At 42.5% G+C, this 15,018-nt stretch overlaps 1 protein-coding gene across 1 annotated transcript in view; it reads left to right on the forward strand.

The window, feature by feature from the left end:
* LOC122543628 (zinc finger protein 420-like) overlaps positions 1-15,018 on the forward strand; it is a 160,749-nt gene that overhangs the window by 84,114 nt on the left and 61,617 nt on the right. The window contains exon 6 of the mRNA XM_043682451.1: positions 12,198-12,357. Coding sequence (XP_043538386.1) covers positions 12,198-12,357 — 160 coding nt within the window. The remainder of the gene's footprint in view (positions 1-12,197; positions 12,358-15,018) is intronic.

Raw genomic sequence — 15,018 nt, forward strand, 5'->3', positions numbered from 1 at the left:
ATATCCCTTTAAACCCTTCCTACTCATAAACCCATCCAGATGCCTTTTAAATGTTGTACTTGTCCCATCATTTCCTCTGGCAGCTCATTCCATACCCGCACCAGCCTCTGTGTAAAAACGTTGCCCCGTAGGTCTTTTCTTTTTAATATTTCCCTTCTCACCCCTTAGGTCCCGTTTAAATCTTTCCACTCTCACCTTAAACCTGCACCCTCTATTTCTAGACTCCCACAACCCAGGGAAAACACCCTGTGGGCTTTTGCCCAAAACGTCGATTTTGCTGAAGCTCCTCGGATGCTGCCCGAACTGCTGTGCTCTTCCAGCACCATTGATCCAGAATATGGTTTCCAGCATCTGCAGTCATTGTTTTTACCCTGTCTATTTACCCTATCCATGCCCCTCATGATTTTATAAACCTCTATAAGGTCACTCCTCAGCCTCCAACACTCCAGGGAAAACAGCCCCGGCCTATTCATCCTCTCCCTTAGCTCAAACCCTCCAACCCTGGCAACATCCTTGTAAATCTTTTCTGAACCGTTTCAAGTTTCACAGCATCCTTCCGATAGGAAGGAGACCAGAATTGCAAGCAATATTTGAAAGTGGCCGAACCAGTATCCTATACAGCTGCAACATGAACTGCCAACTCTTGTACTCAATACTCTGACCAATAAAGCATACCAAACGCCTTCTTCACTATCCTATCTACCTGCGACTCCACTTTCAAGGAGCTATGAACCTGCACTCAAAGGAAGAGTCCCTACGACCTTACCATTAATTGTATAATTCCTGTCCTGATGTGTCTTTCCAAAACGCAGCACCTCACATTTATCTTTGGTCAGAGTGGGACATTCAAGGTAACGTGCTGCAGTAAAGATAAAGCGCGGAACACCTATATCTTGTGAATCCCGGATCTCGAGCAATATACAGGATTGGATGAAGGAAAGTAGGAAAGCTTTGTGGCTAACATAGGGGGCTCAAGACAGCAACAACCTTCCGTGAGTACAGAATGCATACGGGTGAAATTAAAAAGGAAATAGGCAGAGCAAAAAAGGGGTTACGAAAGGATAATGGCAGGGAAAACCATATAACATTTACAAGTATTTTAGTGGTGAAGGGATAACTAGGAAAAGAGGAGTGCCCATTAAGGACCACAGTGATAAGTTGTGAAGGAAGCCAGAAGATGTCGGTAGGTTCTAATTTAATATTTTGTGCCAGTTTTCACAATTGAGAGTGATGATATGGGTTTAAAGAAACAAGATGAAGGACGTTGACACATTTAAAGAAAACAAAAACTATAGCGAGAGAGGAGTTTCCCAGTGGTCTGGCCGGATTCAAAATTGATAAACCTGAAGGCTGGATGACAGGTATTTCAGGCTACTGAGTCTGATTAGGAAAGATAATAAGGGTGCTGGCAATAATGTTCAATTCCTCTCCGGCCCAGGAGAGGTGCCAGAGGACTAGAGAACAGCCAATATGCTACCGTTATGCAAGAAGGGAACACGGTATAAACCTGGAAACAGGGCGGAAGTGTGTACTGCAGATGCTGGAGAGAAGAGTCAAGATTAAAGTGGTGCTGGAAAAGCTCAGCAAGTCAGGCAGCATCCGAGGAGCAGGAAAATGGACGTTTCAGGCAAAAGCCCTTCACCAGGAAAGAGGCTGATGAAGGACTTTTGCCCGAAACATCGATTTTCCTGCTCCTTGGATGCTGCCTGACCTGCTGTGCTTTTCCAGCACCACTTTAATCTTGACATAAACCAGGAACCCCCCCCCCCCCTAATGGTGGGGAGATTACTGGAAGCAATGTTACAGGACAGAATTCGTGTGCACTTGGAATGGCAGGGATTAATCAAGAACGGTCAGCATGATTTGATTAACATGATATCACGTTTGTCAAAATTGCCTGGATTTTCTGAAGAGATCTCCAAGTGTCGAGATGCATTTTATTGAGTCCACCTGGATTGCAGCATGGTTTTGATAAGGTCCTGCATGGGAGACTAATCAAGAACGGTCAGCATGATTTGATTAACATGATATCACGTTTGACAAAATTGCCTGGATTTTTTGAAGAGATCTCCAAGTGTCGAGATGCATTTTATTGAGTCCACCTGGATTGCAGCATGGTTTTGATAAGGTCCTGCATGGGAGACTGATAGCTAAGGTAAGATTCGATGGGATAGAGAAACTTATCTTCCCGAATTCTCTGAAGCAGACGGGCCAACGAAATTCAAGGGTTGATTTTGTGACTGGAAGTATACGTCCAGAGGGCTTCTGCGCGGGTCAGTGCTGGGGAGCTGTTGGGGTTTAAAAATCATTTAAAACAAAGTAATCAGGAGAGGAGACCTTGAGAGATTAACTAGCTTTATTCATGGCCATGGGGAATACCTCTTCATTCAGAACAAAGTCCGACATATTCCAATGAAACACAGAATGTTACAAGTTATACAGTAAACACAACCCCACTGCCCATTAAATACACAACCTAGGGGCTGTCATAAGGTTCACATACATTGTCCAGACGTACATTTCTTAAAGTCTACAAAACTGAATGTTATCTTATCCTTCAGGTTCAGCTAGGCAAGAACAACCGATAAGGGACATAGTGAAACAATACGTCATTCTATGAAGCAGCACAGTCTAATGGACTGAGGAGCAGAGAGAGCCTGCTGCTGCAAGGTCAGGCTATCAAAACTGAATTCCTCAGCCAGGGCTCAGACAACACTATACTAGTAGGCTACACTGTGATGGAAAAGTTGCATTGTCACAAAATGGCTTCCACAGAGTATTATGCCAGTTTTGGTCAAATTCTCCCACAGGCCCTTTCCTTTTGTTCTGGATATAAATGATTTAGACTTGAATGTAGGAGGATAGATCTGTAAGTTCACAGATGGTATGAAAAGTGATCAGATGGCAAGAGGTGAGGCAGATACACTTTGATAACAAAGATATGGACAGCATGGTCATATGGGCTGATCGGTGACAATTGGATAAATGTGAGGTGATTCACATAGGCAGGAAACAAGACCAGAGAATACATTTTGAGCAGTGAGACTCTGAAAAGCAGTAAGGATCGGGCGACCTTGACGTCCACATCTCATAAGATATCCAGAGCGCGTTTTCAAGGTTCTGCCAAGTCAGACAAGAATTTCCATTGCTTCGTGTTTAATTTAGGAGACAACACAATCTCAATCCCGTGGACCAGCTCATTATGATAACATTCTTTAAAGAAAAACGCAAAGTGTTGCAGAAACTCAGAAGATGTAGCCGCTTCTGTGGATAGATAAACAAAATGGAAGTATCATTCCTTCTCTAAAGAATTTCTGCAGATGAACCACTTAGGTCGAAGTGGTTAATTTCTTTTCCTCTCTCCAGAAGTACTCCCACTCTTATTCTGTTTCACCAGCACTTTCTAGTTTGATTTTACTTCTCCAGTATCTACAGTACATTGATTTTATTATGATAGTTGTTCTGTTATTTAATTGTGTTGATGGGAGCCATGTCATCTTAGAATATAACTCCATGTATTTGAACAGATCTAAGCTGACTCCAACCACTTTGACATGAACGTATTAGATCTTAATCATTCTCGAATTGCACTAGTCCATGTGGAAAATATCTTTTAGATTAGATTACTTACAGTGTGGAAACAGGCCCTTCGGCCCAACAAGTCCACACCGACCCGCCGAAGCGCAACCCACCCATACCCCTACATTTACCCCTTTAACCTAACACTATGGGCAATTTAGCATGGCCAATTCACCTGACCCGCACATCTTTGGACTGTGGGAGGAAACCGGAGCACCCGGAGGAAACCCACGCAGACACGGGGAGAATGTGCAAACTCCACACAGTCAGTCGCCTGAGTCGGGAATTGAACCCAGGTCTCTGGCGCTGTGAGGCAGCAGTGCTAACCACTGTGCCACCGTGCCGCCCACATCTTGTCGATCTGAGTTGTAATTGGAGGTGTAATGGACAGCAAAGTAGATTACCTCAGAGTACAACATGACCTTGATCAGAGAGGCCAATGGGCCAAGGAGTGGCAGATCGAGTCCAGTTTAAATGAATGTGAGGTGCAGCAATTTTGGAAAGGCAAATCAGGGCAGGACTCATAAAGATAATCGTAAGGTCCTGGGGAGTGTTGCTGAACAAAGTGTCCTTGGAGTGCAGGTTCATAGATCCTTCAAAGTGGAATCATAGGTACATGGATAGTGAAGAAGAAGTTTTGTATGCTTTCCTTTATTGGTCAGTGCATTGAGTTGGGAGGTCATGTTGTGCTGTACGGGACATTGGTTAGGTTTTGGAATACAGCATGGAATTCTGGTCTCTCTGCGATAGGAAGGATGTTGTGAAACTTGAAAGGTTTCAGAGAAGATTTACAAGGATGTTTCCAGGGTTGAAGGGTTTGAGTTATAGGGATGGGCTGGAGAGGCTGGGACTGTTTTCCATGGAGCGTTGGAGGGTGAGGGGTGACCGTATAGAGGTTTATGATATCATGAGAGGCATTGATAGGGTGAATAGTGAATGTCTGCTCCCCAGTATGGGTGAGTCCAGAACTAGAGGGCATAGGTTTAGGGTGAGAGGGGAAAGATATAAAAGGGACCTAAGGGGCAACTTTTCCACCCAGAGGGTGGTACGTGTATGAAATGAGCTGCGAGAGGAGGTGGTGGTGGCTGGTACAATTACAACATTTAAACGGCATCTGGATGGCTATATGAGTAGGAAGGGTTTAAAGGGATATGGACCAGATGCTGGCAAATGGGACTAGATTAATTTAGGATATCTGGTCAGCATGGACGAGTTTGACCAAGGTATTTGTTTCCATATTGTGCAGCTCTATCACTGTATGAGATGTCTGTGATAAATTTGAAGATTCATTTTTGAATGGTTCTCTCCACACTGACTGACCGGAGTACACATTGATCTTAAGATTGTTGAACTGGATTTTAACAATCCAGTTCACACTGATCTTAACAGTGTTAAAGTATTCCTCACGATGAATATCGTGATTGGACCTTGGATCTCATTCTAAATATAATCATATTAAAATGAATTTGAGTAAGCAGAAAGTGGCAACATACAGTACAGGAGAGGCCATTTGGCCTTTCATCTGCACTGCCAAAAATGTATTGCTAACTACCTCATCCCATTATCTCACACTAGAACCATAGCATTGAAACTTACGATATCTGAAGTGCACATCCAAGTGCTTTTAAAAAGTGATGTTTCCAATCTCATCTACTCTCCGGGGCCGTGCATGCCAGACTGCTGCCACTGTCCACTCCCAGAGTGGGGAGAAAATGTCTTTCCTCATATCCACTCTAAACCTCTTGACTTTCACTTTGAAAAATTACACGATTGTCATTGACCTTTGAGTAAGGGGAGGAACTGTTTTCTACTCATGGAATATCTCCTGAACACCAGTACCAATCAAGCCCACCGCCCCATGGTCGAACATTTCAACTCCCCCTCCCACTCTGCCGAGGACATGGAAGTCCTGGGCCTCCTTCACCGCCGCTCCCTCACCACCCGACACCCGGATGAAGAATGCCTCATCTTCCACCTTGGAACACTTCAACCCCAGGGCATCAATGTGGACTTCACCGGTTCCCTCATTTGCCCTCCCCCACCATGCCAGCTCATCACCATCCTCATGACCTGTCCTACTTGCCAATCTCCCTTCCCACCTATCCATTCCACCCTCCTCTTCAACCTATCACCTTCATCTCCACCCCATCCACCTATTGTACACTTAGCTACCTTCTCCCCAGCCTCACCCCCTCTCATTTATCTCTCCATCCCAGAAGCTCCCTGCCTCTATTTCTGATGAATGGCTTTTGCCCAAAATGTCGATTTTCCTGCTCCTCGGATGCTGCCTAACCTGCTGTGCTTTTCCAGCACCACTCTAACTTGACTACTTTCTATTTACCCTGTCCATGTCTCTCATAATATTCTGCACTTCAGTCAGGTTCCACATCAACTTTTCTGCTCCAAAGAAAATAACACAAGCTTATCCAGCTTCTCTTCATAGCTGTGACACACCCTCCCCTGCATTCTGGGGTACATCATCTGCACAGCCTACAATGCAATTGCACCCTTCCTTTAGTGCTGTGAGCAGAACTGCAGAGTGTACTCCAGCTGTGACATAAGCAAAGTTCAGTACATCACCAACATAACCTCCCTGCTCTTATAATCAGTACCCTAATTGATAAAGGCAAACATTACCATCTTCTCTACCTTATTAGCCTATCCTGCTGCCTTCAGGGGTCTGTGAACAAACATTCCAAGATGCCTCAGTCCCACTGAGCTTTCTGGATATTGAGGTTGATTGGTCTGCAATTACATGGGTCCTTGTTGTAATCAATGTGGTCATCACTGAGAGCAGCCATAAGGATGAAAACCTGTACAAACATATGTCATTAGTTAAAAGAGAAACGTGTGCATTGGATTTATACATACTGACTACTGTAATATTGACCCTGAACATGACTGTGTTGTCACTCACCTGTTCATGGTGAATTGGCACTCTCCACATAAGCCACTGATTCTAGGGTAAAGGGAGTATGTCAAATAGACCTGAGCCATTACGCATGCAATGTCATCATCGTGGACTGGACCTGACTGCATGGTTGCAGACATAAATGCATCAAAATGGGTGTAAAGTCTGGGTGAGATGAGGAAACACGTTGATTCTAAACAGCAATTTTGTGAACAGAGAAATGATCTGAAGTGAGAAAATAATTAAGTATCCCCAAGAAGGTTGTTATTTGTCAGTGTGATCAACATTAAAAACCATCGCTTTGATTGGATGTGTGCTGCACAATATTACTAACATAATTCAGTCATCTCCAGATATTTCAAGAGAGGCCCATGACACGAGAAACATTCCACTCATTCAAAACGTAAACACCTGCCGAGCAGCAGCTGTACTGGCCTGTTTGTTGCAATCACTTTAATTGTTGCAAAATACCTCCCAGGAGTCTCTCATGAGCTATAATAGGGACTGTTCTACAGTGAATAGCAGAACATGCACAAAGCCATTGATGAAAATGCACCAAATGCCATCAGGTCTGCTTTTTGCCATTTACTATCCCATAATTGCAGCGATTGGAGTCCCAGGTAAAATGCTATGGATATTAGCTGCACCGATTATTCCTCTTTGCTTGGAACTTTGCTGATTTCCTTTCTTCCATTAAATGGGATATAATGTCCTATTCACCAGCTAAATTTTCTTTTTTCTCCCTCTCTTATGGTATCATTTTTGTTCTTTCATGGCAACAATTTTTTTTCAACCTTTATGATTTCTTCAATGTTTTAACCTAATTTTCATAGCACTATATGTCTAATTCATTCCACTAAACATGCTAATTTCAGACCTTTGCCAGAGTAACTTACGTCTAATTGGTCGTCTTTAAGTTATCCGTTCTGACTATCATTTTATCATATTGATAATGTACTATTCTCACATTTACAATGTAAATAGATTGTGTTATTGGCATGGTAACAGCACTTGTTTTCACAGAGACATTGCAATTTCATGGCATGATAGACTATTCTATTGTGCTTGAGTTAACAAAAATGTTAAGAGTACTGGTGTGGCAGTGATGAATCTCTTGTGGCTGAGTTTTGATGCCGTTACTGTAGTCTAATTGTGGTTCTACTGTCAAATTTGTAATGTCTTTATGGGTCAATTTTCACACATGACAGTTTAAGTCTAGTTCTATTGTGATCTTACTGGTAAATGGAGCTGTGTTATTTGATTGGGAGTGTTTTGTATGGGGGTGCATTATCACATTGCAATTGCTAGAACTGACAGTGACAGAGTGATTCCCAGACATTATCACACTGTATGAAGAGTAGTGAACCATTGAATGATTGTCAATTGAATTAACTGAGCAAATTTAGTGAACCAATGCCATTTGCACCTAGATATTTGCAGTTGCACTTACTGCATTATAGTTGCTAACTTCATGGATAATAAGTATATGCCTAGATTTCACAAGCACATTGTTTCAGTTCTCAGACTGTAAAACTCGTAACATTTGCCATGCTGAATTGCCCATAGTGTTAGGTGAAGGGGTAAATGTAGGGGAATGGGTCTGGGTGGGTTGCGCTTCGGTGGGTCGATGTGGACTTGTTGGGCTGAAGGGCCTGTTTCTACACTGTAAATAATCTAAAAAAAAATCTCTATTTCAAAATTAGCCATTGCTGATGATTCCAAATTGACAATTGAATAATCACTGGTTTCATGTTAATCTATTTGTTAGCATGAATAAATTTTCTTTTAGCTAATGTGAAATGAAAAGGAGACATAAATTGATAATTTTCTGGTTCAGAAGACATAACAAATAGAATGCAACAATCGTCAATGTGGGGGCCTTAACTATTTGTGATTTGTTCCAGTGAATTGGAGGAATTCTGATTGCACTGGAGGGGTGCAAAAGAGTTTCATCATAATGCTGCTTGGATGGAGCATTTCAGCTTTTACGAGGCGCTGGATGCGCCCGGATTGTTTTCTTTGGAGTAGGGAAGGTCAATGAGGGACCTGATAGTACAGATAAGATTCTAAGACTGCTGCGTGTTTCCCTCCTCAAGAGGCCATAAAAAAAACCCATAATTCTAAACTGAGAAGAGTAAGATTCAGAGTGAATTGAAGAATAAATATTTGTGCCCAGATGGCTGTGGGAGTTTGGGATGCATCTCCTGGAGGATAATTGAAGTGGAAAACACTCTCGCTTTTGGAAAGTACTTGGAAGACAACATGAAGCTTCACAACTTCAACGTCGATGAGCTTACTGTCGGAAAGTGGGACATGTGTGGCGGTAGTGTATTTTTAGTGGTATAGGCTGAATGGGCTGAAGATCCTCTACTGTAGTGAATGATTCCATGAATGGATTGAGCATATGATTCCATAATTTATTTGTTGTACAAAGATAAGTAAGAGACTCATATTTGTGGACAGGCATTATTGAGTCACCAAATGTTAACCCTGTAGATAGGTTAAATGAATGTCTCCATCAGCCAAACCTTAGCCCAATGTGAGAAAGTGTGGACTTGTAATCTCAAACAAAGAGTATCCAGGTCCAACAAATGATTAGTAGGACAAACGGAATGGTCTCATTTATTGCTAGCAAAATGAAATATAAACAGAGTTGTTTTGATGCGGTTGTACAAGGCAAATGTGAAACCATATCCAGCATTTGGCTAAGTTTTAGTATTTAAGAAGGGACAATTAATTCACATGAACAGTTCAGGTAAGACATATCCACTGATCCAGTTGATGAGGGTGTTACCTTCTGAGGAAAGGTTGTACAACTTGAGTTTGTATCTATTGTAATTCAGAAGAATGACTTCACTGAAACATTGTAAGGTACCGAAGGGACGTGATACGTGGATTGTAAAAGAATATTTCCTCAGGAAAAGTGGATGCTATTTAAAAATGGTGGTTCTTGCATTTAAGATGGAGATCTGACCATGCTGTCTGCAAGTTCTCATACAGGCCCCCGAATCTGTGGAACTCTGCTTCCCAGCGAGTGGTGCTGGCACTATTATGGACTAGGCCAGGTCACTCAAAACATTCTTAAGCAGGCTGCCCAGACCGTAACTTTGCAATTTGTTTTGGTAAGTGTAAGGTGAAAATTATCCGGAGTAAGTTAGCCAGATTGACTACCAGGTTTTAAAACAGACAAAAATGTCTTCACAAAATTGCAATGAAACACAAAAAAAACAGAATAAAGAACCCCTACAGAACTCAGAATATCTAATAATGCTGTTCCAATTATTCACAACAGTCCCAACAAGCAAACCCCTTACACACAGTAAAAATGAAACAAAGACTTACAAATGGAAGTGAGAAGGACAGAAGGAGAGAGAGTCTACCAGCCTGTTTCCACACAGCTCCACAGCTGAACTGCTCACTAGTTCTGGACTGAGCTGCTCAGCGTGAGAGCTGGCCACTCCCCTTTACAATAGACAATAGGTGTGGGAGTAGGCCATTCTGCCCTTCGATCCTGCACCACCAGTCATTATGATCATGGCTGATCATCCTCAATCAGTATCCTGTTCCTGCCTTATCTCCATAACCCTTGATTCCACTATTCTTGAGAGCTCTATCCAACTCTTTCTTATACGAATCCAAAGACTGGGCCTCCACTGCCCTCTGGGGCAGAGCATTCAGCACACCTAATTTTGCAGGTTACTTCTAAAATATAAAAGCTTTGGCCAAAAGTCTCATTTATTCTCATAGAAAATAAAAGGCCTCTCAGAGTCTTGTTTTCACCTCTGTACGAAACTAGCCACCTCGGAGCCATTTTTGACCTCTTTGGAAAAAAAAGGACAGCGTATTCTTGAGGAAAGGAACAACTTTAAGAAAAAAAGGGACCAGCTTTGTGACAGGCGTGCTCTTTGAATCTTTTAATAGACTTGACGCAGTCTACCTTTTTTGATTAACATAGGAGACACAGGAATTGATGATGGGTCGTAAAATGGATGTAATGCCACAACCAGGCCTTCCATAGTCCTGTTGAGTAACACAGCAAGCTAAAGGAGGACAGAGGTCTTTTACTGTTCCTATACTGATATATTACTTTTACCAACCCTAAATTCATGTAACTGCTGATGCAAGACTTCTTTTTCCTCTACTCTCTGCAATTGTCAGTGTCCCAAGTTGCTCACATCTTCACTGCTTTATCCACAAGAAGGGGGGCATCATAATTGGTGAAAATCATTCTAATATCTATCTTTTTTTCAAATATCTAATTAGGACGCATTAATCAATTATTGCCCGGAGTTATATAACATAAAGTATCACAATGTACAAAAGGGCTTTCTCAGAGGGACACCTCATCATTTACGAAACTCAATTATTCAGACCCGCTCAGAACACCCTCAGTAATTCTTAAATCACGAGTATGCAGTGTCACCCACACCTGAACTGTGAACTTGCAGGAACATTAATTTCTCATTCACTCTCTGACATTTCACAATGGTTTTGAGCAAAATAACTTGTCGATTCCAACAGTGAAGGGTATTATGATTTGTTGGAAGGAAAACAATTGGCTCCTCTGTGATATATAATCTGTGTTTGTTTGAATTCATTTCTACAACAATTTTGCAATTTCTGTTATCTGATTGCATTAAGGTTCTCGATATTTCTTTGTTAATATGTTGTTTTTCTATGTGTCTTTGATGTCATTTTTTTTTTGGTTGTGATGTGAGCTTGATTTCTTCTTCTCCTCTATTGGTTCCTATTACGCTATGTTGCCTTACTATTACATTGTTAATTTGAAATTTGAGATAAACATGTTTTGTATAAAAGATTGTAAAGGGATATGGGGCAAATTCAGGTAAATGGAGTCAGGCCACAGATACACCATGAGTTAATTGAATGGCAGAACAAGTTAAAGGGACTGAATGGGCTTCTCTTGTTCCTATATTCCTATTATGACATTTACCTCCTTGATTTTTAATCTCCGATGCTATTTCAGGAAATCGATGTTCTGAGGTTAAAGGGTAATTGTCAACTTAACATTATAACTCAATACTTGAAGTTTAACAAAGAAGTCTGCAAAACCTATTACTATGTTGGCATTTGAAGTAGTGGTATTCTTGTTCTCGTTCATAGCCTCTCCTCTCTCCTCCTCCTCTCCCATTCTCTCCCTTGGTATGACAGCTAACTTAGCAGTGATTGTAATTCTGTCTCGAAGCCGATGTGGTCTCACTGGGTGTATCACGTATTACCTGGTTTCTATGGCGGTGGCAGATCTTCTGGTTATGATAACAGCTGTAATATTAAACCGGATTGCTGGGATTTATTTCTCATCCAGTTTCCTGTCGATCACACCCGTGTGCAGTGTTCGTTCCGTATTAAATCTTACAGCAATTGACAGTTCTGCGTGGTTAACGGTAGTCTTCACCATGGATCGATTTGTATCTATTTCTTGTCAGAAGCTGAAAATAAAATACTGCACCAAGAAAATGGCATCACGCATTATAGGAACCGTGTGCATACTCAGCTGCGTAAAAAATATCTTTATCTATTTTCAATTGGAACCTCAATACATAGTTGACAATCTACAATGGTTCTGTAACATAAAAGATATAATTTATACCTTTCCAGCATGGATCGCTTATGGCTGGATACGTTCCATATTAACCCCTTTTCTCCCATTCATTGTGGTTTTGCTGCTCAATGCTCTGACTGTCAGACACATTCGAGCGGCCAACCAAGCACGTAGGAGACTTCGGACCCAGAGCAATGGTGTGAATCTGATTGACCCAGAGATGGAGAAGCGGAGAAAGTCCATTGTTTTACTCTTTGCCATCTCAGCCAGTTTCATCGTGTTGTATTTGTTGTCTTTTATAACGGTACTTTATGTCCGAATAGCAAACACAACGTATTCCTCAGGTTCAGATAACCGCAATTATATATTCATTCTCCAACAATGTGGGTATATGCTTCAATTATTGAGCTCCTGCGTCAATCCTTTTATATATACTGGGGCCCAGAGAAAATTCAGAGATGAGTTAAAGAATGCAGTTGGATACCTCCTTGTATATTTCGTCAGACCATTTCGTTTTTGCAAATCGAATAAGTCAACATGAACTCCTATTGTTTTGCATTATATTCCATTCTTAGCTTGCAATTTAATTTCCTACTTTCAAGATGCACTTGCCTTATTCAATGCATAAATTTAAGAGTGTAGTTATAGAGGAAATAAGTGTGGAATCATGGTATTCTGCTCATTATGTCTGGTCCATCATCCACTCGATTACAGCTGGTCATCTATCCTAATGCCATTGTCCTGCCCTATCGCAGTATCTTTTGATTCTTTTCATCTTATGGAAATCTATCCCCCGTATGAGGTGGCTTGGTTCTTAGCATTGCTGCCTCACAGGGCCAGGGACCCGGGTTCAATTCCAGCCTCGGCGGCAAGATTAGAGTGGTGCTGGAAAAGCACAGCAGTCAGGCAGCATCCCAGGAGCAGGAAAATCGACCGTTCCCCCTTCATCAGAAATCCAGCCTCGGACGACTGTCTGTCTGGAGTTTGCACATTCTCCCCATGTCTGCGTGGGTGTCTTCCCACAATCCCAAGATGTACAGGCCAGGTGTCCAAGGATGTGTAGGTTGGGTGCATTAGCCAGGGCAAATGCAGTGATGGGGTTGGCGGATACGTTGCTCTTTGAAGGGTCCGTGTGGACTTGTTGGGCCAAATGGCCTTTTTCCACACTGTAGAGATGCTAAATTTAAAAAGAAACTTGGAGAATATGAACAGGCTTGGTCGCATCGGTGGAGAGATAACAGAATTCACGATTTCAGTTCCGTGACTCTTCTTCCACAGATTCTCCAGCAGCTTTAGTACCACTTTTGTTTCAGATTTTCAGTATCCGCAGTTCTGCATTTTACTTAGAGAGAACCATCGATTTCGGTCTTGAAGATATTGAGTAGTTGACAATATACAGCCCTTCTGTGGTACAGAATTGCAAACAATTGCTGTCAAAGACTGTGTTCGCTGATTGAGTCATCGCTAGTTTGAAACTTTTTAGACAGGAACCAGCAACTTGGGGTGAATGTGCGCTGTCGTCCTGTATGGGACAACTACTTCATACCCAGCATACATTGAATATATTGACCCAGCATACATTGACTACCTGGTCAGGTCCACGCCCCCCTACGACCCACCCTCCCATCCTGGCACTTGCCACCGCAGGAATTGTAAAACCTGTGCCACACCTCCTCCCTCACCTCCATCCAAGGCCCTAAAGGAGCCTTCCACATCCATCAAAGTTTTACCTGCACATCCACTAATATCATTTATTTTATCCGTTGCTGCCGATGCGGTCTCCTCTACATTGGGGAGACTGGACGCCTCCTAGCAGAGCACTTTAGGGAACATCTCCGGGACACCCGCACCAATCAACCACACCGTCCCGTGGCCCAGCATTTCAACTCCCTCTCCCACTCTGCCGAGGATATGGAGGTGCTGGGCCTCCTCCACCGCCGCTCCCTCACCACCAGACGCCTGGAGGAAGAACGCCTCATCTTCCGCCTCGGGACACTTCATCCCCAGGGCATCAATGTGGATTTCAACAGCTTCCTCATTTCCCCTTCCCCCACCTCATCCTAGTTTCTCCGGACTTGTCCGACCTACCCAGCTCCTTTTCCACCTATCCACTCCACCCTCTCCTCCCTGACCTATCACCTTCATCTCCTCCCCCACTGACCTATTGTACTCTATGCTACTCTATCCCCACCCCCACCCCCCTCTAGCTTATCTCTCCACGCTTCAGGCTCTCTGCCTTTATTCTGATGAAGGGCTTTTGCCCGAAACGTCGATTTTGCCTGTCCTCGGATGCTGCCTGAATTGCTGTGCTCTTCCAGCACCACTGATCCAGAACATACATTGAATATATGCTTATCCTTTGAGCAGCAAGATGGTCTTTTCAAGAAGTTTTTTTTTAAGATTGTACTTTTTAATCTCTTGGTTCGTCTTGTGTTATCATCGAGTTAAACTGAAGAGTAAAATCCTGTAAAAGGTCAATGAATCTCACTGCCTTTACTTAAGGGTAGAACCCTAAAAAATTGTCCTTGCTCATCATTTCTCCCCACTTCCTGTCGTTCTTTCTTGTGTTGTTTTTGTTTTAACATTCGTCTTCCATTTCTTATTCGTTTCTTCCTCTTTCTTCCCCTCCTCTTCCTTTTATCTGCACCTCCTCCTTTTCTTCCACCTCCCCCTCACCCTACTCCGGTGCAATTCGAGCACAAAACTGTTGGGTTTATATGGCACAGCGCCTAACACTACCAAAGGGGAAAGAAAATGTCTAACTGGAGCATCGAAGAGTCAGAGATCTACAGCACACACACAAAAAGTCAATTGCATCCATCTCGTCAAAATAAAAGTGAGGAAAAGGTGATATGGAACTCTGCAGCTACCTATCTTTTTATAGAATTTTTAACGTCTGCTAGTATGTTATCGTCCAATTATTTGTGTCTTATATGTTATAATGTCTTGGATTTAATCCATATTT

Source organism: Chiloscyllium plagiosum, chromosome 44 (genome assembly GCF_004010195.1).
Source record: "Chiloscyllium plagiosum isolate BGI_BamShark_2017 chromosome 44, ASM401019v2, whole genome shotgun sequence".
In the NCBI taxonomy this organism is placed as follows: domain Eukaryota; kingdom Metazoa; phylum Chordata; class Chondrichthyes; order Orectolobiformes; family Hemiscylliidae; genus Chiloscyllium; species Chiloscyllium plagiosum.